The sequence below is a fragment of the Pecten maximus genome, chromosome 14, assembly GCF_902652985.1.
Source record: "Pecten maximus chromosome 14, xPecMax1.1, whole genome shotgun sequence".
Lineage (NCBI taxonomy): Eukaryota > Metazoa > Mollusca > Bivalvia > Pectinida > Pectinidae > Pecten > Pecten maximus.
Genome location: NC_047028.1, coordinates 19,903,449 through 19,928,231, shown reverse-complemented (window position 1 = coordinate 19,928,231; position 24,783 = coordinate 19,903,449). Strand labels below are relative to the sequence as shown.

At 35.2% G+C, this 24,783-nt stretch overlaps 1 protein-coding gene across 2 annotated transcripts in view; it reads left to right on the top strand.

Annotated features, from left to right (window-relative positions):
• The first annotated feature begins 485 nt into the window (after positions 1-485).
• LOC117342081 (A disintegrin and metalloproteinase with thrombospondin motifs 18-like) overlaps positions 486-24,783 on the top strand; it is a 56,039-nt gene continuing 31,741 nt past the window's right edge. The window contains exons 1-3 of one of the 2 annotated variants that reach the window (XM_033904064.1): positions 486-570; positions 9,210-9,318; positions 11,117-11,422. In XM_033904064.1, coding sequence (XP_033759955.1) covers positions 11,342-11,422 — 81 coding nt within the window. In that variant the 5' untranslated portion in view covers positions 486-570; positions 9,210-9,318; positions 11,117-11,341. The remainder of the gene's footprint in view (positions 571-9,209; positions 9,319-11,116; positions 11,423-24,783) is intronic. The other variant, XM_033904063.1, reaches the window with a different exon arrangement.

Below are 24,783 nucleotides of genomic sequence, written 5' to 3'. Positions count from 1 at the left end.
AAGTATTTATATTACAGATTATTTTTGTTTGAAATTACTATTCTCATGTCGACTGGTTCGAAATTACAAAGGGTCGCTAAACCTTTAAACAAAACAACTGTAATACATACAGCTCTGCCTGTCTGGTCAAAACAATAACTGTCTATGAACCTTAAAATAAAACAAATAACATGCAAAAAAGCCTTTACATTAATAAATAAACGTGATGTCATATGGTGGTTTACTCTTCCCGGTGTATTTAAAGTCTTGATAAAAAGTATAACATTTTCATTAATAAAAGCTTTTCCTTGTTGCTGGATTCGACGAGGTCACAAGCAAAATGATATAACTCATATGCTTTCTACACAGAGAAGATCAGCAGGCGAGGTAAGGTGATGGCTTTCCCAAACAGGTTTCCGTAAAATGTCTTACAAAGCATTTTCTCTCTTGTTATCGTTTCACTGTATAAGCTCATCGCTAGATAGGTGTTGGTAAAAGTTACAATCATGCGAGCGCATTTACATCCAGTTGTCACTCAGGTTACCAACGGACTATCGTGTAACAAGAGGAGCCTAACCAGACACTCAAAATGTAAGTTTTCTTCGTTAGTATAAAACTTATGATAATGAGTTTGAACACATGATTTCATCGATGCCATTTTCAATATACCGGTATATTGACTTTAAACATTATTTTCTTAGGAGTATTAAGGCATTTAGTTGTTATCATATTTTTAACTATTTTTTATGTGAATTAACCTGATGTGTCAAAATGGTCATCACTATTAATTTTTGATTTTTCTCTCTCTCTGTTAAATAAGGAACCAGGTAGCATGTAAATGCATCCTAATATTAATATTGTATTAACCATTGTAAATAGATGTTACTTGGAGAGAAGTGATGTTACACCAAAATGTAAAACTATTCAAATTACATGTAAAATGACATCACCTGTCAACCGACTTGAATGTATCTTATACATACTAAAGCCTGGGATAACACAACATAGTGTAGAGCGCAGTGATGCATAATAAACATCACTGATCCAGTAAACCTCATTAAGACTCAGGTTGACTATGTATGACCTCAGGTGTCTGTTATTTCACACACTGACAATTTTCATCAGACACCTGTCTTTATCGGACGTTGTCAAACGCTCTCGAACGAAAACAATTTAATGAAAACGTCTGCCTATTGTGACTAAGGTGTGTTGTGCCTTTAATATTACCGCCTATATATAAACTAGATAAATCTGTTTGTATTCGAGTAACGCATATAAAGCAGTATTTTTATTTTACTGTACAAAATGCACATTTTCCTGCTTTGAGACATGTTCTCTGAAGCCAAATTAATTAATTGACTGTCTTTGTATAACCGTGGTTGTTGTAAGGACGTACACTGCCAATAAAACAAGTATAATATATGTACGTATCTAAGCTTGTGGCGACTAAAAATTAAACATTAACTTGTGCGATCTCGTTAAGTACATACTTCCTGTTTCCTGTTTGATGGTTCGACCGAGGTCATTCGATTGTTTTAAGCATCACTGATATAACTCGTGTATATGTGTCAGAGATGGGAAATTCCAGGCAGATTAATCATTCCACGTGTGGAGAATACTTTTGTTCCTTTTCGTATCTTAAACAATCTTAAGTTGTTAAATGTACATGTATGTTAAGCTATAAAAGATAGCGGCATGCTATTTGATTTTAATGTATATTTTTATTAAATTGTATCGTAACCTCAGTGTCCTGGTATAAACTACTACAGTTATGTTATTATAATGAACAGCTCCACTATCTGTTCTTCGACACTTGAATGGTATCAAACTGCAATAAGCATAATTCGATTCCACATCAACTACTAATTATTTTTATAATGCATATATATGACAGGACAAAGCGGATAAGTAAAAAGGAAAGGTTTCTCTGCATGATAGATTTAGCATCAAAAGTTTCCTAATCTCTAATGCTATTAATTCCCCAACTATTCTTTACTAATTAGCCCTACCCAATTAATTCAACAACAAACGCGTAGCTGCCGTAAAAGCACACAAGTCTGTACATATCCTTTAACTAAGTATGTGTATCGAAGTCAAGGAATGTTAGCATTCGATATGTGTTCTAATTCTCAACGCATGTAAAAGCCATCCATATATATATATGGATGCATGATTCGATTTTGAATAATATAACACAGCACATCGTTAAAGATAACTGAACAGAACTATGTTTCATAAAAAATTCCCAAAATCAAAAGTATTTTATTCTTTAAATGTATGTTTAAAACAACAAAGAAATAGGTGTTTTTTTAATTCTTATTTTTTATTCATAATACATTTTAAGCAAATATGAGGGTCAACTTTAATATTTGACAGAATCGGACGTATAAACTGTACCTGCTCCCTTACCCTGTACAGATAGGGCGTATGAACTGTACCTGCTCCCTTACCCTCTACAGGTTGGGCGTATGAACTGTACCTGCTCCCTTACCCTGTACAGGTAGGGCGTATGAACTGTACCTGGTCCCTTACCCTCTACAGGTACTGCCCCCTTACCCTCTACAGGTAGGGCGTATGAACTGTACCTGCTCCCTTATCCTATACAGGTTGGGCGTATGAAACTGTACCTGCTCCCTTACCCTCTACAGGTAGGGTGTATGGACTGTAACTGGTCCCTTACCCTCTACAGGTAGGGCGTATAAACTGTACCTTCTCCCTTACCCTATACAGGTTGGGCGTATAAACTGTACCTGCTCCCTTACCCTGTACAGGTTGGGCGTATGAACTGTACCTGGTCCCTTGCCCTGTACAGGTAGGGCGTATGAACTGTACCTGGTCCCTTATCCCTGTACAGGTTGGGCGTATAAAATGTACCTGCTCCCTTACCCTGTACAGGTAGGGCGTATCACCTATACCTACTCTCTTACCCTGTACAGGTAGGGTGTATGGACTGTAACTGGTCCCTTACCCTGTACAGGTAGGGCGTATGAACTGTACCTGGTCCCTTACCTTCTACAGGTAGGGCGTATGAACTGTACCTAGTCCCTTACCCTCTACAGGTAGGGTGTATGAACTGTACCTGGTCCCTTACCCTCTACAGGTAGGGCGTTTGAACTTTACTTGCTCTCTTACCCTGTACGTGTAGGGCGTATGAACTCTACCTGGTCCATTACTCTGTACAGGTAGGGTGTATGAAATGTACTTGTTTCCTTACCCTGTACAGGTAGGGCGTATGGACTGTACCTGCTCCCTTACCCTGTACAGGTAGGGCGTATGACCTGTACCTGGTCACTTACCCTGTACAAGTAGGGCGTATGAACTGTACCTGGTCCCTTACCCTGTACAGGTAGTGTGTATGGACTGTACCTGGTCCCTTACCCTATACAGCTAGGGCGTATGTACTGTACCTGGTCACTTACCCTCTACAGGTAGGGTGTATGAACTGTACCTGCTCCCTTACCCTGTACAGGTAGGGTGTATGAACTGTATCTTCTGTCCCATTGAATGATTCGTTAGAAGCAACTAGATTTGATATATATCTTTTCTCTCATTTCTGAACAACTGTAGTTTCTACTCCTGTTTAGCGCTCACCATTCTTTGAGTAGAACTACGGAATCACGCGTTGTCAGAATAATGTGACCGGGTGAGGTGTCCTGCTGGGTGTCTTCAGTGAGAAAGCACTATAAATTCTACCTCATTTCTACGATATCGAAAAAGAACAAACATGAACATACAGCAATCTTCCAAAACACAATCACCACACGCATGTATCTCGGAAAACCGTCTTAATGTACCATAGCTTGTGATAGGAGGTTAAATATTACAAAACCCGACAAAACCTTAAACAGTCTCGGTTCTGAAATAAAATCCTTCGCCCCTCTGTACACTTTCTATATCCCTTACATCTCTACGTGCTATATATGCTTTAATTTCACTTATTGATAGTTAACCTATTCCAGTCTTTAAGATATATACAACAATTTCTTTTTTTGCTTCATTTTTCGTTGATATATTTATTTTACATTAATAAAAGTGGTTGATTATAAGATAAGTATAATAAGTTTTTAAAAAAGATTTCTTTTTGGGATTTTTATTTTTGTGCTGTTCATATGTTGTCTAAACTCTCAAGTTCCTAGCCCTAACCGGATACTTCTGATAACAAGCGATCACGATATGTACATATTGACATCAAAAATACAAAAGTTTAATTGCGACATCCAATATTCTTACGTTTCTACCCGTAAACGTTGGTACATTACACCGGCAGGTACCCGTTTATACTGACGTCACTGTAACCAAAACACCCCTTACCCAAACAATCAAATATAAATGACGTACCCTCGGTACACTAAAAAGCTATGGTCTCAATAATTGTTTCAATATGACACAATTCGTATTGAGTGTACAGGTAATTCTGCTGGCAAACAATGCCGGCGTGTTGTAGTCGCACCTGACTGGAATAAGGCTTGCATACCTATATGTATATTGTACGACAGTAAGGGTAATTTATTCATGCATTAATCAGATGCGCTCAGATTAATTATATACCGGCAAAATTGGAACAACGTGACAGATATCAACAAAACCACAACACATGTTATTGTTCTGGAATAATGGACACTAACGTACTATGAAATGATACTTTTTGAACTGTTTACATTAATTATTTGCTTGTAAATATGAAAGCTTTAATATTAGCTTAATATGCAAAACAAATATGCTGTATCACCAGAATCTCAACCTTGATATTTACTAAAAGGTATGTTTGTTTGCACAACATATTGATTTTGAAGCATGAACAATAACTTATAAATGCATATATTTCATGTAACGCGTGTTTGTATTGTGCATGCATCATACATGACCTTCGTTCATGCATTTGGATAGAATGAATTTGACGTTAAAATTTCCCATGCATATATTGCACATCTTTAAACATGTCATTTTCCCTTTAAAACTTTGAACAATATACTTAAAGACAAATATAATTCAATATTGGTTTGTTACATACATAATTATTAGGATAATAAAACGTAGCTGTGTCTGCCAAGGGACTGCGATAGCCCAGTCGGATAGAGCGCCGGCCACGTAATATCAGGTGAGGATTCGAGTGTGGTTCGACGCTCCCTACTCGTGTCGGTTTGTGTTTCTCGGGAAGCTGAGAAACGGGCAGGTCTGTGCTGTCCTGGTGTGTCCATGGGCAATACACTTTACCCTTACTGCTTTGGATGGCATGAGACGGGCCTCCCTTATGTTGCTCATTGAGGTAGACACCAACTAATAGATATTTCTCATTTGGAGGTAGACTTAGCAAGAAGCGTGGAGACGGACAACGAGACCAGTAAAACAAGGGGTTATCTCTGAATCCCATTCCGTTCCTGCATGTGCTCACCTCCATGCCTAAATCACAGGGACTTGGAACGATTTCTTAACCAACGGTCCATGAACACATGTATTAGCTGTATATCATACAATGCGTGTATGGACTTGGGTTGAGAATTCGTATCGAGTCCCTGTGGATAAAACATAGCAGGAAGAATTTTCCCTTAATCAATTATGTTGTATATTTTCGGACAGGAGATTCTATCGTAAAAACAATCATAAATAATTTTAAACCGATAAAACTTATATTATTGTATATTTTTAAAATGTAAAATCGTCACGAATTCCCAACCCAAAGTCCATATACATGTAAATATATTTCAAGGGTAGTATACACTTTTTATCTTCCGAGAAGAGAAAGCCGGTCAAGCGCTTTTAAAATTGATTTTGAATATGTTACGAGTCACTGATAACAGTTTAACATTGTCAACGCAAAGTAAAATATTTTCATCCAAAAGTTTTGGGCTAGTTATCAAAAAATTGACGAATCGAAAACTAGTTAGGCTAGGTATGTCATTTATGAATAGCTAATTATCCAGGGAAAATCAACAAAGTTGATGCTAGTGGTGCCCTTAGATATTGAGATATAGTTAGGACCCGTCTATGGTACGAAAATGGCGTTGAAATCTACGCGAATCTTGTAGTTTTTTTTACTTACACAAATTGCAATGTCGACATGAAAAACAAATTCAAATATTCAATAAAACCCGCTTGAATTCAAACAGTTGGAAAAATGCACATGCATATCCGTAAGATGATAATTTATTGCGTCACAGGTAGTCTCTGGGGCACTTCAACGTGGTATAAATCTGCAATAGTTGACATGCAGTTAGGCAACAACAACTTTTCCAGAAGTCTAAATGTCGTTTACCGATAGGTCACTCGATAGTATGTTACCTGTAATATATACCTGTAGTTGGACCCAGGTGTATGGTCACTTTATGTAATACGGTGCCAAAAGAACATTTTGAGATGACCCCTGTACTGGACGTTATAAGTCTCCGTCTCTGTGCTCTGCACTGGGTCTACCTCAGAATGAGGAGTGTCTACTACAAGGAGACCCCGAATCAAAATGACCTTGGGGCGATAAATCTAGCAAACAAACAAACACACCAACAAACGGTGTCTTCCATCATTTCAAATCCTCATGAAATTATTTAAATGAAGAAGAAGAAGAAGAAGAAGAAGAAGAAGAAGAAGACATGTCAATATTCAAAATGTTGTTTCCATCCATAGATGTAACAGAATTAGTAGATCTTGGTGTTTGTATTACGTAGAAATCCCCAATTATCATGACGTCATTAATTCTAGATTTATATGGTGACGTCACCTGGTCAGCACCGTCAGTTAACCTGTTCGCTGAGAGCGTTTACGTTATTTTATGCTAGATAGTTGAGATAAGACATTGAAGTCAACGCTTTTATTCATGGACAATAGTTATTGATCACAATTAAATAACTTCTGTTACTCATTTGATATATTTTTTATATAAGTGGGGTTGTACTTGGGACTCGTAATGCATACTTCTTCAGTTTTATGAGTTATAAGACAAAACGAAGATCAACGCCGCGATAACTTTATCATATATTCCATTTATCACGTTTGTGAATTGTTTGCTGAAACACTTTGGTCAAAAACATATGTTATAATATACAACTACATAAATTGCATATAAAATTAACTATTATCTTTCATATAATCTTATCATGATACGCTGAAAGTGACCTTAATGACTTAATGAAGATTACAATTTAAATACTAGCACTATAAATGGAAGGCATTTTATCTCACATTATTTTGTAGCAGTATATATGTTACTAGATTATGACCAAGTAATTAGCTGCATATCATTTTAATACAGATTTGTATTTGCGATACATTCAATAGTATGACACGTTTTCCCATTAGTACGACAAGGCCAGTGTGAAAACGTTTGTACTAAGGTACATTATGTACAATATAGACTCACTTTGAATAGTGCAAGGTTATGCAATGATAACACCGGTGTCCTAAACGCTGTCTTCAATTGATATAACTATCTACTTAACGCCTATGCTGCGATATCAGAGAGCCCTTGAATGGGATTCAATCATTAAAATATCGATTATGTGATATGAAGAAAATTTATAATTCTAGTCCAAGGTGAAAGATTGTAACAAAAATATATGTCCTTAATATTTTTAGAGAAGTACAGGTAAAATGATTTTCAATTAGGATATGATAACCAAAAGGAAGGCAATTTTAAAGTGAGCATTGCTATTGCCGAAACTGCCATAAACAACTATACACAGTATAGAGTAATGATATTGACACAGCAGTAACATCAGGTTATTAAGAAGAAAACAGACACATGCGGTGTACAACGTTACACCAGTCCATATACAATAAAACATGCGGTGTGCTGATGCAATCAGTAGTGTCTCCGTGCTACATTGTAATTTATTTTGTAATGCTGTTTTGATGTTCTGACATTGACCCTGTGGTAAAATGATTTTGTCATATTTCATTTCACATAGTTTAATTTGTTCATCTTTTCCTAAATTACGTCCTATCTTTGAAGTGGTAATTTGTTAAGGTTGTCGAGAATGGAGACAATTTAACATCAAGGAAATAAATCCACTTATGTTTCATATCAATTTTATTACACATTTTTATTTTTATAGATAGTGACTCCCATGGAAACAGTGCACTCTGATACACATGTTTAATGTCAAGCATTTGTCATTTTGTGGCTATAGCCGTTACTGTCAAGGTATTTCTACAGACCTTCCGCCCTCTGTAAGTGCACTGTAAACAAACGCATAATATCGGCTGTATTAATGTACTAACAAACGTTTAAACATTTGAATAGTGAATAGCACCCTTAAGAACAGAAGTTAAGTAAATATTAAAACATTTTATACAGAATTGACAAAATCATTTCATTTGATCGGACGACATAGGTCAAGAGTGTCAAAATTAGCAAAATAAACATTTTGAAAATATCAAATTGATTTCATAATATACGTGCGGATACGGTGATGTCCCCGATACATTTCTTTAAATAAATTCTGCTAAATTAAAAGGTATCAATACAGAGCTTTAGACATGAACTGGCTCTGTAAACAAAGACTTGTCATTGTTTTGTACACGAGTCTTAGTCGTTTGAACAGGAATCTCATTTCGTAAAGCGACATTTATACATGGTTCAACCTTCTTAAATAATGTATATTTTCTAATTGTTTTTATGTAACAATTAAACTCCTGTGGTCGAGTATTAGATATATTATGAGTAGATACATTGTGACATTGGGTGCTAAGAGCGTTTGTACGGTGATGTACCTAGGTAGTTTGTTGTGCATTCAGTTATGCGTTTTAAGCCAGCTATCTATATATTAATCTTTCTTTTCCACGTTAAACAAAATATTATAACAACAGTTTTAAAACAGTTTAGTTTTTGTGGTCACGCTTAATATCATGCTCCAATTTTTAACTCAGATTTTTTATATACCTCGTATGCCACCTGATTGATAACATTCGGTAGACCTAAAGGACAGAATATCCTTGTTGTTTTCTGATCTTACGATCTAACAATGCTAGTATACCAAGTCTACAATAGCATATATGTATTTTCTAACAGAAAATTGATCGATTCACCTGTTCTCGATATACCCACTGTATCCACCTGACGGACTGCTAGTGTATAATACCTATATAGGTCAAAATGCACAGGCAGTAATGCCCCACATCTATATATATACATGTGTATGTCATAAAATTACCTGCGGACAATAATGCAGCATTGTTATTAGCTTTTTATGTGTTATATAGGATACTTTGTTGAATATCATTTGATTTTTTGCTTTCAGAAAAAAAATAACAGTAATCAGATATGAGCTAAGAAGCCGATGGTAGGTCTATAATGAAGGTTCATCGATGTGAGACAGGGGATATAGATACGGAAAAAGCACGCACATGGTAAGTACAGAAACGATCTCCTATCTTATCAAGTCTCAGACAAGAGTGAATATCAATATTGGTTGTTATAATTTTAATTTTTGTAACAAATTTCATTGAACTTCTTGTATTCCGGACTCGTTTGTTCCAAAGGTAATGAGCTCAATCACTTGATTAGTGACTTCAAAACCGGAGTGTGTGTATTCCTTAAATGACAAGCAAGGAGAGACTGACAAATTTCATATTTCCGAAAAAAAACGTCAAGTCAGTTTTACCAGAAATGATTTTTATCGGGATATTAAGATTGCTGTTTAGACTTATCACATTTGAACAACTGGACCCTGATAATTAATTAAAGCCTGACATACATGGTATTGGTCAAAATCTTATTATTTTTTTTTTTTTAATTTTGGAATATCATCATATACTGATGTTTGGGTATTTGAAAATCAAATTAGCTTTATTCTTATTTAGGCACCAGCCTGCTGATCAATAATCATTGATTTCATTTATTCAACTTTTTGGGGAAATGAAAACGTTACATTTGTTTCAGACTCAAGCAAAGGATATGTATATACAAGTACATTCCCATAACTCATGTTGGTTATGGATCAATGATTCTTCTTTGTACTTCACAAAAAATATATCAGGCAGTTTTATTTCATGTATATATAGACTTATGATTTATTTTCATTGAACACCATAAACTATCACCTATCAAATGATACATTTAAACCTGGAAATACATTAAATACTCCTCAAGATTACAATATATTTCAAATGTGATTTTAACATCCAAAAGAAACATTTGATTTCTGATAGTATATATCACAGGCAGGTTTAAACAGTGTGTAGGAAATGTTATTTGAAATATATCCATCGTAGTTCGGGGATGTCAATCAGCTGGGTTTTATCATTAGATGCATGGTAAATCATGAATAATAGCTGGTCTGTTATCGGAGTTCACATTGAGGGCATTAGACAAGCAACGGTTTGAATCAATGTAATGGGTATGTGTATTGACATTCCAACAACATCTCCATGAAATGCTAGAGATAGCTGGTCAGGTATAATTAAGATACAATTGATAAGAAACATATTAACTAGTATATGTGGTGAGATTATTACACCTTCCTTCATAAAAGGAAACGGGTATACGACTAGAGGAATTATTTACAACAAAAAGAATATGATTATATTTAGCTGTTTAGAAGATCGTCACGCTATTCTGGCAGAGCTCTTTTAACAGATGCATTACATCATGGTATCTATATTTGAGTACTAATCAGCGAGTGGTAAGAGGCATGTTCGCTGGTGAACCAGATTCCCATGAATTATTCTGTTTGTTCCATCTATGTTAAAGCGAGAGGAGAATTTAATAACCTCGTATTGCGCTATCGAATACTACAGCATACAGGTTAATATTGTATCGTTCGCTGAAGCATACATTCACCACGTAATCTGAGGGGAGGTAATATCATGTATATAAGAAAAGCTTCACCATCCAGTTTTATAATTTGTTATTGGATGCCATATTTATCTTATATGTCTTTTACAGGGAATAGCTCCTCATATAGGTAGGTAGAACTTAGACTTGATTATGTATGAAATCATGATGAAGCATTAGGAGATTCAAACTAAAGACAATGGAGTGATCAGCCATATGATTTTTGTTTTTGTCATTCAATACCACAAACATCAGTCCACGAAGCCAAACACAGTATATCAGACGCATGACATCACGATCTGAGAGGGAGGGACCTACTGATTGCCTGGATTCAGTTAACATATTACATCAGCTAGTGTTTGCTTATTTCAGATTGGACAACGAAGTACAAGCATCATGCTCCCCATGAGCCAGTGATTGACAGGTCACAATACCATAACATGCAGCCTTCCTAATTACGATATGTACTATTTATGTACATGTTGTCTGGGATATACTCGTAACACGTGATTTCAGGGATATATATATAATCAGGGAAACGTCATAGTGCATTCTGGAACCGTTAGCATCTTTTCCTTTCGTTGGATTGCTAACACTATGGACAGCAAAATCACGTTGCGCCATCTGATAGTCAGTATTGTGGTGTTGATGGTGACGTCACAAGGTTTCTCCAAATCGGTAAGTGCCATTCATTCTTATCAGTATTCCTTGTTGTGAAACACAATCAATCTCTAATTTGATAAAACTTATTGTTGTTTTTAATTCAAAACTACATGTCTTTTAGGCATTATAGGAATAAGCTTTATCTGCCGTTAGCTTTAATACTTTACTTGGTGCTCCGTATAATACACGTGTTTGTTATTTCTTATGTTATGGAGCCATAAGAAGTTTTTTTTGTGTAATGATTTAAGTTAATCCTTATAATTTAATCTATCGTACATAGTCCATGTGAAAATATTCACTGCATCAGCCAAGAAGGACGTTACACACGACGTCACTTTTTTGAAATATGAGCGGATTTCATATGCACCAAAATGCTTGTTACAAGCAAGATTACATTATCTTGTCATAACGCAATATGTTCCTACAAATTTTACCTCAATATTATTTCGTATTGTATCCAATTCGTGAAAAGCTGATATCGTGCATATGTATAAACCTTTGACCACTTAGGTAGACAATTGCCCCAACGGGTAGGTAAACGTGCTAGGCGCTGAGCATCCGAATCTTATATCTCGTGTCTGAAATTAAAAGCATGGTTATCTTAACAAAAAGTATCGGCACTGTTAAGATAAAGTTATAAGTCTGACAAATACTGTTAATTGGCCTTGTCACCAAATCCTAACAAATATCAATTAGCTGTCCTACACATTAATCTAATGGCTACTAAAAGTATTCGTGTTTAAGATTTGTTTTACTTAAGATTAGAAAGTAAACTTCTTATGACAACTTTTCCTATCAAGAGAAAATAAGATGGCAATTAGGAAAATGGTGGATACATACATATATAACCTCATGTTTACTCCTTACGCATGGCAAAAAGGATAAACGGATATGTACTAAACTTTGCATATTTACAAAACCTCTTTTAAACTATCTCTGATGCTAACCAAGCACCTAAAATATCACACACCCCATTACTGAATGTTTCTCTTTCAATCATAAATCGATACTTTTAAATATATGGCGTCAAGTAATTGACCAACATGCTCTATGTAAATACTAACGTGTTGAAGCAATGATGTTAGAAGTGGCAATAGTTGACAAAAGGAGGCTTTACTTGTACTTAATAGTCTGTTGATATTTTCATGTGCATAAGAAATAAAAATAATTAAAAAAATGATTGTCTCTCTCACAATTCATATGCCACAACAATAGCCTTTAGTGTGTTTTGCTGTCTATGTTCACAAGAGTGCGTTAAACATTACCGCAAGAAAGAAAGCAAATATATTTTGTTGAAAATGTCTCTCCACAAATAATACCGAGGAGAGTGGACTTGTAACCAGTATAATCTAATACTCTATTATCTATATATATATTGCTTAACCGCTATGCATGTTTGTATTATGCATTGCTAAGTAATTAGAGTTGTGCAATAAACATTTGAATATGAACTGAATGTAAAGTATGTATACATAGCAGTATTACGTATATAGTTTCAGGAATGTTGAAATAAAGATGCTTTGCCTTGAGTTTGTAACGGAGCCACTGATTCGATGAGTTGATATGACACATGATGACGTAATATCATTTGTGTTTTACGTATAGTTTAATTGCAGTTTGAGATTTACATTACATTCAAAACGCCGAGACCTCAAGTCATAATCACATCTTCAAACTCCAGTGTGCGTAACGATACTGACCCTCTGAACACCATTATCCTAAAACCTATGGTATTTCCCCTGTTCTCGACGGATTAAGAAACTGTTCCTGTGAAAATATTAATCTACATCGAAATACTTCCGGACTATCAACTTCCACACCAGATAAAATACCACCGTTACTCTCTTCATAACCGCACCGCTATCCTTAAAGAAATAAAACTGTAATGCAGTTTACCTATATACAGCTGACCACCACTCTCTTATGAACACAGAATAACATACCTCTATCCCTCCCTATGCCTCTCCCCTACTCACACCGATAGCACCATATCACAAGGCCCTGATCGATGACCACACTCTCTAAAAACCAGCACGAATAAAATCTAGGTTTATAATTGTAGTCTTTTGGATAAGTCAGATCTAGGTTTAACACCGTGGGGAGATAATCTTGAGTACGAATAAAGCAGGACAATTCTTAAGCTTAGGGTAAGTAGCCAGGTTATTGTCCTGATAGTGACAGCGCTTTCGGTTTCTTATTTTATCTCATCATAATTGGCTGCTGCAGACGAAATTCTGTTAGCACTGTTTTCCATATAGACGACTTTTCCTTAGTAGTGGTACCGCGTTGTGTTGACATGAACACAGCGTAATCTGCAAGATCGATTTTCCCAACTGATATCTTCATAATTTGCTATGTCAATGTGACCGAAAACCAAGCAATTCTGTTTTTATATTTAATCTTTATTAGCATGAAGGATTAATCATGACTGTTGTATACATCGAAATAAGTAAATGTTGATTTCTGTGCAATTCCTTTCACATAAATCTGAATTATACTGGTTGATGATAATGATACGACACTACTTCGTATGTGATTGACGCTTATAACACATAACGCTAACCATTCTGGAGCACCTGGTTCTATTCCCCACGAGTTCAAGGCTTTTCGTGTAAACATTGTGTTTAAACCGCGTTTCGTCGATTTTGAATTATGATTACTGATTTGTTCTACCATAGATAATCTATTGTTTCAAACCACGATAATGATTTGTCTTGCATGTGTCGATACACGAGTTTGACCTGCGACACAAATCCAATAATTTCAAATGAAAATGTCGGAATGTGACGGTTTGACTTTATATTTCTGCTTTTTCTGAATGCATCTACATATTAGTTCCTTATGTTTTCATTCAGCGTGTTGTTATCTTTAATGAAACTATTCTTACAATGATATGAAAGAATGTCCTTTATTATATTCATAGACACTAAAATCTGGCTATGGTTTAAAAAAAAGCCAAAAAGCGTGAACCTTAATGATGTTCTAACTTGAGTGGGTTTGGTAATTTCATCCTGACTTTTTTATGACACGAATAAGGATACGTGATTACCTGTCAACATGTAAAGATACCGTGCTGACACGAATATCGGTAATATCAAACCAGCGATTTTGAAAATAATATGGAAGCACTTTAAAGTAATACAAAATAGAGATTATGTCGTGGAAATATCAGATATGTTTCAATATTTAAAATACCTATTGTCACATACTATCTAAATGCAAATAGAAATTGTACATAATGCCTTTCCAGATGGCACATTTTGTACTTTAATTTTGGAACAGGAAATCTAGGTGTGTGGCTATAGAATTCATCTCCTGCTTATCAGAAGTTAACTACAAATAATGTCAGTAATTCCAGTTCCTGTCAGACAGAATAAAAGTGTAATTTTGATAAGAAACGGTAACATTAACACAAAATCATCATATGTTTTTTCTCCAGAATTAATTCCGAAAGCAATATAACCATGTTATATATTTTTGAGATGTAAACATCAGTTAAAATCTTCACGGTATTTAACCTGTCAAATATCGACTTTGTAACTGGCAGATACCCTTATAAAAAGGTGTCTGTTTGATTTCAATTTATATTGGCTGTACATATACGAGCTCGTACGTAATAATTGATAATCAAAGTTCATAATAACATTCCTTTCATGTCGTTTAATTACATTATCAAGCAGGTCCCCCATTTCTTAACCCGTAACACCAACTTCCACATTTCGTTACCGTATCTAACGATACCCCCATACCCTTACTGTAACAACCAGAACCCTTATGTTACACCGTTCCAATTGCAGCTTTAATATCCTACCCCGTATTAGAAAGGCCCCATGTCCTACCCCGTATTAACAAAGACCCATAAGTCCTACCCACTATTAACAAAGATCCGATGTCCTACCCAATATTAACAAAGACCCCATGTCCTACCCCATATCAACAAAGACCCCACGCTACCCCGTATAAACAAAGACCCACAAGTCCTACCTACTATTAACAAAGACACGAATTCCTAACCTGTATTAACAAAGACCACCATTCCTACCTCGTATAAACAAAGACCCCCTGTCCTATCCCATATAAGCAAAGACCTACAAGTCCTACTCCATATAAACAAAGACCCCATGTCCTACCACGTATAAACAAAGACCTACAAATCCTACTCCGTATAAACAAAGACCCAAAAGACCTACAAGTCCCATTCCGTATCAAAAAGACCCATGTCCTATTGCGTATTAACAAAGACCCTCATGCCCTGTCCCGTATCACCAAAGACCCTTATATCTTTACCGTATCAACTAAGACCCCATGTCCTGTTTTGTGTCACCAAAGACCCCGTGTCCTACTCCTAAAATTCTATCAACAAACGTCGACGAAAGTAGATGATTTAGCTGAGAGCACAGTCACGTAAATAATCACTGTGCATCAAACGTGCGTCATAGAGTCGATGTATATCCGTTTTTAAGTAACTTGCGAAATGGCACGAGTGCTTTATAACTATGGATACCAACAATTTGAGGACAATTATCAGAATTGTAAAAAAAAACAATTGTCGTCAAAACTGTATTCAATCGACCTAAAATTGACACAAGATGTACTTTAACGTCGGTAGAATAGGGCTACTTTATTTTGTCATAATAGATAATTTAGCAACGGTTGGACGAGTTCTAATGAAAATATGTAAAAATCCAAATTTCCAAATTTTCAAATGTCAGTATTTTACTATAATGAACCATTCTACATTTTATGCATGGATGGACCTTTCATACCAACTGTAGCTTGCTTTATTCACACACACACAAGATAAATATACATTATCTCTGGAATTTAGCCCAACGTAAGTCTGAGGAATCATGATACATGGGGCTATCTTTAGAGCATTCATTAGTGTAGGAATGGGCGGATTATTAATTAATTCTGGTCAGTACATCGGCTAAAGCTGATGACTAAAGTCAATACCCCGAGACACATTACATAATATCATTACTTTTACACCTTGGCCGAGAATTAGCTATCATGTCGGATAAATGGCTGCTTCGTCATTAACAACTATTGTTGTTAAAGTGCACTTCGAAAATGAAAATGTTCTATGTTGTTTTATCCAGGTGAAAGGGACTAGGTCATACGGTACAAACCTAATGTCTGTACTGTTGATCCCTTAATACAGGTGTTCAGGAGTTCTTAATTGGATTTGACGTCTTCTACAGGTGGGATAATTAGACACAGTGGGTTACAGCGCGAGACAAGGCAGGACTGGTATAATGTTATAGACCAAATTTCTACACTATAACCATCATTATATACTTACAAGGAAGCTTAGGTATATATTAATAGTTAACCAGCTAACCGGTTGTCATCTGTCTGCAGAAATAATCACAAAATTCCTCCATATATCAAAACGAAGACATTTTCAGTATCATTATCGGTGTAACCATTATATTGACAAACTGAGCCTATAAAGAATCATCGTTCGTTTGTTATTTGTCCTAACCCTTTTAACCCTTCTTTCATGAAATATAGAGAAAATATAGGGCATATAGATAAATATGCTATTAAAAACATCGTTCGTTTGTACTTGTACTAATCCTTTTAACCTTTCCTTCATGAATTATAGACAGAATGGAAATACTAAAAGTATTGTCAGTTTACAACGTTATAAATCATCGTTTGTTATAACTTCCTATAAGCCTTTTTTCATGCATATGTAGAAACATGAAAAATCTTTAAAAACATCTTAAAGTCAACAATTCATCATTACCTTGGTTCACAATATTATAACAATATATTTATTTAAAGAATTGTTAGCTTGCAATTTGTTGCAGTTTTCTCTGATCATATGCGGTTTAAAAAAGTAGAAAAACGTTTTGTTAATTTAAAACTACCATAATCAGGTAGTTTGTACAACAAAGTTAATAGGAAATCCTCCTCCCCTGTATCTATATACATCACTGGACTACAAAAATCACTAACAGAACTGTGTCTCTTATATATGATGCTTGATAAGTATAGAGAAACAGATGGGCAGACGTCGTTCGTGATTCAAAATACGTATTGGTTATCATGTTCTGTGGACCAATAATCTTTTCATGAGGCATAGCATGGCCGCAATTACTTGAATGATTCACACTTAACTGGCCCAGCGGATAACTACACCATTTTACCCGTGATGTCAGCGTTCACTATGGGGAATAAAGCTCTCTATAGCTGATCGCAATATTCAAAACCATCTATAGAACATCTCGGCGAATTGACGCCAGTAAATCGTCCGATAAATTGATATGGACCTCATTTCCACAAGACGACTCCAGTAATGTACGGAGAGGGTGTATATGTTACAAACTACAATGTATTGATCAGTAGCATGAATACAAATGTAACTTCACCCAAGTGCATTGTAGGGATGTTACTCAAAGACCATAACCAATTTGTTAAAACTGAGTAACACTGACCTTTGACTGAAGCAGATACCTAAGCTTAACGTTTTGTCTACAAGAAATTCCATCAGAACTGCTAGATACCTACCACATATTAAATTTTGATCATACTAGCAGTTCTATAGTAAATAAGCATTTAACGAAAACAAATTGTTTTCCGTTTTTTTTTTTCATGAAATCATGGTTAATTAATTTAAACCTCTCTACGTTTCCACAACATATTATTTATGACAAAATTACAACACTATCTTTAACGATATAATATACACCAAAATGATGATATACAAGTGTAATGTGAGGAGTCATGCCGTAGTTTTTTCGTAATTGCAATTTAAATCGTGAAACTACCCACTGAGTATGGAGAATCCATAATGCGATGCTCCACTCTATATGTAAATGAGACTCGGAAAATATGTCATACACGCATGCGCAAACTGTTTGTTTAAAGAATGGCGGACTGGCGATCAATGATACGCTTCAGAAGCCCAAAGTCGATCAGACGTACTGGTTGCTGCCACGAAGACACAGAAAATGATTGGGAAACACCACAACATCCTCTAGGACTTAAAAATTGAACGTTAATATGCAAGACAAAAAAAAGGCAAAAAATAAAAAATAAATAAAGATATCGATTAAACGTGAAAAACCACCGTGAATTGGTAGCGAATTTATTTATTTATTTATTTATTTTTTGCATTTGATGAATAAACACATGCTTTTTCGGTTGTCATCCAGCAGTATAACTCGGCGCTCGCAGGGTTGGTTCACGTTCTATATCTAGATGTGTTTTACATACTTTACTTATGAATTGTTGACGTAGAATCACAGCAACCTCATGTCAGTTCACAAGCAATACTGGTAATGGGCAAATGTTTAAAAGATATGCAATTGCCAAATGTAAAAGATTTGGTGCATACAGTTTGTCGCATTTGCACTCTATACTTGAACAATAAAGACCGCAAAATATTATTTTCTTATGACATTCTGGATGTTCACTCCTTTGCACGAATTTCACAGACGAGTCCTAGGACGATGAGACAACTGTATGACGCAGTTTTGTGTAGTCCTCTATTTATCACTGTAAACGTGCTCATGACTGGGGTAAATTATGTGTAACCCTACGGGAAAATATCCTTTTAACACTGAAACCAAACTCCACAAAAACATTGGATGATGTGCGAATATGTGATTACAAAGCATTAAAAGTATGACTCATATATGTAAGATAATATCTAACCTGGGAATAAGCTGAATTCGTCAGTTAGTTGTTGTAAACATCCCCGATATGATGTAATACAACACGTGACACTTACCTGTATTAACAGGAGGTAGTGATTGTCAAACGCCCACTTCTAAATATCTATAGTTACAGAAAGTGACGCAAATTTTAATAATAGTTATCGTTTTACTCTCAGTACTTTTAGTGTATTTACAATTTACGTAAACAGACCTGCTGTGCTATTTTCCAAACCATATCTGTTTTGATCTTATCAGGAAAATGACAAACCAGGGACAATTTCTGAACTGCAGAAAGTTAACTTTCATGTTTGTTTTTTCATTAATTTGATCCGCTATATACTCTAAGCTGCACTTTTACACAAATGTTTGACTTTCTATTTGATGTTTAGGAACATTGAACTGAAGAACCGAAATATCATACTCCTGGGAAGAGACAGGGATTGGATTAACATATGACATTATAATCTTTCAGCACACCACACTTGAGTGATAACACAGCCACAAAGCAGTAAAGTGTCTGCAATTTCAACCTATTGTCAGACAAATAACATATTTGCTATCAAATGTATACATGTACATATATATTCAAACCGATTAAAACTATCCTCTGAGAAGCTTGACAATAATCTCAAGCTGATTTTTGATTGGTAAGAACTGGTGAATCTAATTACACTTAAAATTCTCTGAACTGTTAATGACGAATTCTTGACGTTGGTCATTTCTGTGACGTTTAGTCAATTTGATATTACATTAGGAATACGATTCATCAGTTTGGTATGAATGATATTTAAGTTTGTTTTGTGCACAAGTTTTCTATTTCTGCTTGTATAGAAAACAAACTTTTTATATATTAATATTGCATGATCAGTAAATCAATAAAAAATATTCAAATGATAGATTTCATACAACACTTTAAGAGGCGTTGGATACCTCAGTAAATTTAGAACTCAGGTATGACGGAACGACGAAGATAACATACAATATATTTGATATAAAATAATTCGGTTTAGTCATTATTTAATACGCTGGCATGACGCAGGTATATTGGGAATTTAGATACGAACACGAATATATAATAAGCCGTTTTCATTTTTACACAAAATAATACATAGTGTATTTAGATGCATAACATATAAGAACTAAGGGTCCTATAGCGACTCGACAAGAGCTCAGCATTACATTTACAATTGTGTCTACAAAAACAGGACCTTTGTTGATGTAAAGAAAGGGAATGCTACAATTATAAAGCATGTCACAAATTTTAACAAGTGTGGGAGATATGACAGACGTACCAGGAGATCATTTAATATAATACGATATTGACATAAAGGTTTGGGTATTGAAAATTTGTAACAAAGGATGATGTTCTTTTCACTATTTAAGACAGAATACACGACAAACTTCACACGAACACTTTCTATAAAAAAAGTCCACTGATTTGTTAACTTGTGTAGGATTGCTTTGTTGATCTGATCATTTGTAAACCGTGGACGCTTTCACTAATACAGATTAACATTACTGCCTCACCGCCTTTAACACTCTCTCACTGTGATAATTTGTACCAGAACTTAGACCTCGAAATCATATATTACATAACGTTGTGGCTGATTATCATTGGTTTGTATCGCATAGCATTGACAGGTGTTATAATCGTGACCTTTTTTGTACATGGGAATTTAAATCGATCATTCCCGGATATACCGTCATGATTACAGCTGAGGTGGGGATAATTTCGAATTCAAAATTAAAAACCTATTCAAAGAGATAGAATTAAATTCTATGTAAGCCTCGAAAATCTAGGGCATTGCCATTAGCATATTTGTTACAAATATCCGAGCGAATCTGTGACCTTCACGAACTCAGACCCTGATCCTAGACTATATCAAGTTTATATTGTGTTATCGACACTATATATATTAAGTCGATTTTATTCACAATATACACAGGTGTTAAGGTCAAGACATGGAGTCAGTTTGGTGCGATAATTATGTACCCTCCAACCAAAAAGATGTCTCTTAATACCAAAAGTTACATAAACTGGTATAATAAGTTAATCTTTTTAAAGTGAAAATTTAGAGAAAATATAACTTTAATATGAAAATGTGTCTTTGTAAAGCCTGGTGCTCTACATTCTTTCGCTGAAAGATTTGTGCTCTAGAGAAATCGTATTAGTTCGATGAGACATAAAAAATAACATAAACAACCAATTTTGATAACCTATCATATATATATATATATATATTAGAAATGGTATAAGTGTACACATGAATTCTACAACTAATATTGATTAATTGGCTACCATATTGTTTAGATTGACGATGAACCTATTTGACAGGGTTCTGTTGTATATGTTTAGATCGGTTACGGTCTTATTTGAAAAATGATCTGTCTAAATTAGCGTTAGAACTTTTGAAGGGTCTATATGCATATTGACGATGGCCCCTTTTGGCAAGGTGCTGTTGCATATTGGTAGATTAGCGGTGACCCTACATGAGGGAACCATTGTATATCGTTTAGATGGTCGTACTAGACAAGTTTTTACTGTATATTGCCCGTAAGTAAACTTTTATTGCCTAGTCCAAAATGACGGGGTTCTCATGCAAAACATCTAAATTAGCTAGGTTGTAAAATGTCCGGAATCACAAGTCGAATGCCAGAAATGTATCAAATATTGTAGGGGACCTCTTCAGAATTACTCTGGTGGGCTGATATCTGCGTAATAGACACAGCTGAGGAAACACCTCAGATAGAGCGCACGACACACCTTACTGCCAGATTAACAAAACCCGACATGTTGACAACGTAAGTGACAGTCCCGTGCCGCACGAGTAATTGTATACGGGTATCAATTTATTGGTTTGTGTTCCAACATTATTCCTAATTGAATTGTCACGCTATATATTCATCCATTACCACAGGATCGTGTAAGCTTCCAGGTTTTGACATTTTTTTGCAATTAATATGTTGACGTCTGTTATAACATCTAGGGATCCATGACCTGCATTTTATATCTCTTACTGCCAAAATAAAATTAAACATTATACCAAAACGAAGGTGAATCCTTCTGACCATTAATACTTTCCTTCGTAGATTTGAAAGGAAACTGTGCTGGCCAATAAGTGGTGAAAAGATATCTTAACATTCGAAGTTATTGAACTGTTAACTTTCTTGCAGGTTCAAGTATGTTGTCATCTACTTTCACAGTACATGTTTTTGACAGCATGGGTGATTATATCTCCAATAACAAAGGAATCAGGTGATCCGTCCGTGTGTTTGTCTATCTTTATATTTTCATGACAACGTCAGTTTTCGTATTATTTAGAGCTGCCTATTTTCATGCCAGCTATGCCCCCTTCAATTCTGCTTGTAGACTGAATATTGTTTGGATAAGTCGGATAAATTTTCCGATTTCTCTAACGTTATCTTTATTAGGTGTTTGGGGCTTAGTAAGAATAAGAAGGAATTAGGAGAGCGGGGATGTTAGACAGCGATCCTGGCCACTATTTATACTTGCTGTTACAGTTCATTCTCTGTTTTCTGAAGTCATATTTCTTCCTTTTGCCTGTTTCAACCTTTTTTCTCAGTTTCTGTGACGGTTTGTCACTATGTTTTCAGTGTTTTGATTTTGGCTTATTTCGATCCGTTTTCAATGATCCTGCTTCGGTTTGTCTCTATGTTTCCAGTGTTTTGATTGTTTATTGTTTCGATCTGTTTTCAATGATCCTGCTTCGGTTTGTCTCTATGTTTCCAGTGTTTTGATTGTTTATTGTTTCGATCTGTTTTCGATGATCCTGCTTCGGTTTGTCTCTATGTTTTCAGTGTTTTGATTGTTTATTGTTTCGATCTGTTTTCAATTATCCTGCTTCGCTTTGTTGCTATGTTTCAATGTTTTTATTGTGTTTTTTTTTCTATCAAATTAAACAGTCTTGTTGCTGCTCGTCTGTCAATCCTGATATCCATTGTTTTCAATCACTTAAGTTTTGTAGCCAAGGCAAACAAGAGAGGAAAAAATGATAAAAAGGAAACAAAATGAGCTTCACAGGCGGCATTGATAAGACATGTTACCTCTATTTTCCATTGATGATTTGATAAACAAAGTAATGTAAAGTGTCATATTTTTCTTAGTTAAATGTAATTTGTATCACAAAAGCAGAGAGAAAAACAAGAAAAAACAAAAAACAAAAAAAGAAAAGAAAAGAAAAGGAGCTGTCTAGGTAGGCGAGATCGGGCCTATTTTACTCCTCTCTATTGGTGTTTTAATAAATCAAGTGATGTAATGTGTCATGTTTTACTCAGCAAAATGTAATCTGTATCAATTATCTATTTCAAAGTTTTTGCGATTGTTGCCGGTAACATGACTAATGCCATTATGTAACTTAAGTACCCAGAATCAGCATTGTTTGTGGCCACTAGGTAATACATTAGACGTAGGCCTAGTGTATATCTACAAAGAACACTGAGATACACTGAAAGAGATCAAAAACAAGAAAACATTAATTTCACGTATCAACCACAGAACGCATTAATTTTGTTTGTATTATTCCAATTATCACAATTGGGTAAAGCATTATACCTAATTAACGGTAAAAAAATCCAGCCAATCCATGTTTTGGCACTGAATTATCCTAAATTTGTATCATTAGGACAATGAACAAAGATAAATATCGAACTAATTATCGAAGCTTAGTTGTCACGATGTAATCTAGCTGTTTGTTTATTTGCTTGTTTGGTTTATCGCCCCGTGAACAGACATGATCATTTAAGGTGGAGTCTCCTTGTGGTAGTTTGTGACTACCGCAATGAATAACATATGGGAGGTCCGTCGCATGCCGTCCAAAGTAATTAGTTTCCTGTCAAAGGACCCAACAAACTGGTCCGTTTCTTAGCTTTCCGTGAAACCTAATACAATCTAAGTCATATATAGTCATTAACTAGTCTGTTATCTTGGTAAACAGTGAACTATTACATTATAGAAGTTCAGGATGCATTCTTGCGTGAGTTAAATTTCTATATACGAAAGGCTATAAGAACGTATATAAGTTGCCACTTAATTCTCTGAAAATACGAATAATTTTACGTGAATTTAAGGACCCCGAAAAGTAGCAATTATGGTTGTAGTGCTTAATTGACTTCCGCACATGAATATTAAATACATCCAAAAGTAATCCTCAACTTTTATGCAGCCAATTTCATTTTGAGTATCTTGAGTGTCAGCCTGTTTCATAACAATTCAACTCAACTTTATTGCATTTTACCTCCAAATAAAACAATCATGGATCGAACTGCAAACAACGTAACCAAATAGACGAGCAAACAAATATAATATCAGGGATGTATAAAATACATCAATGAATATACATACATTTTAACGATTGAACATACACTTAAGCATATTGAAACCAACCTTCCTCAGTTCAAAAGACTTTTTAATGAAGAGGCTAATATCGTGCAAAAGCTGTGGTTCGTTAAATGATGATATCATATATACATTTTGTTTATCATAAATTTAATCTGCTTCGCAATATACCTGTATCTGAGTGAGCCAGTTTTAGACAAAAAGGAAATCAATATTCCTTTAGAATTACCTAAGGCTCTAACGTGAATATGAAGGTATTAATCTTATAGTTTCATACTGGCCTAAGTATTAGGCCAAGGTTTCCAATTTGGGCTCGGGCTTATACGGCGCCACAAGGTATAACTGGGCCA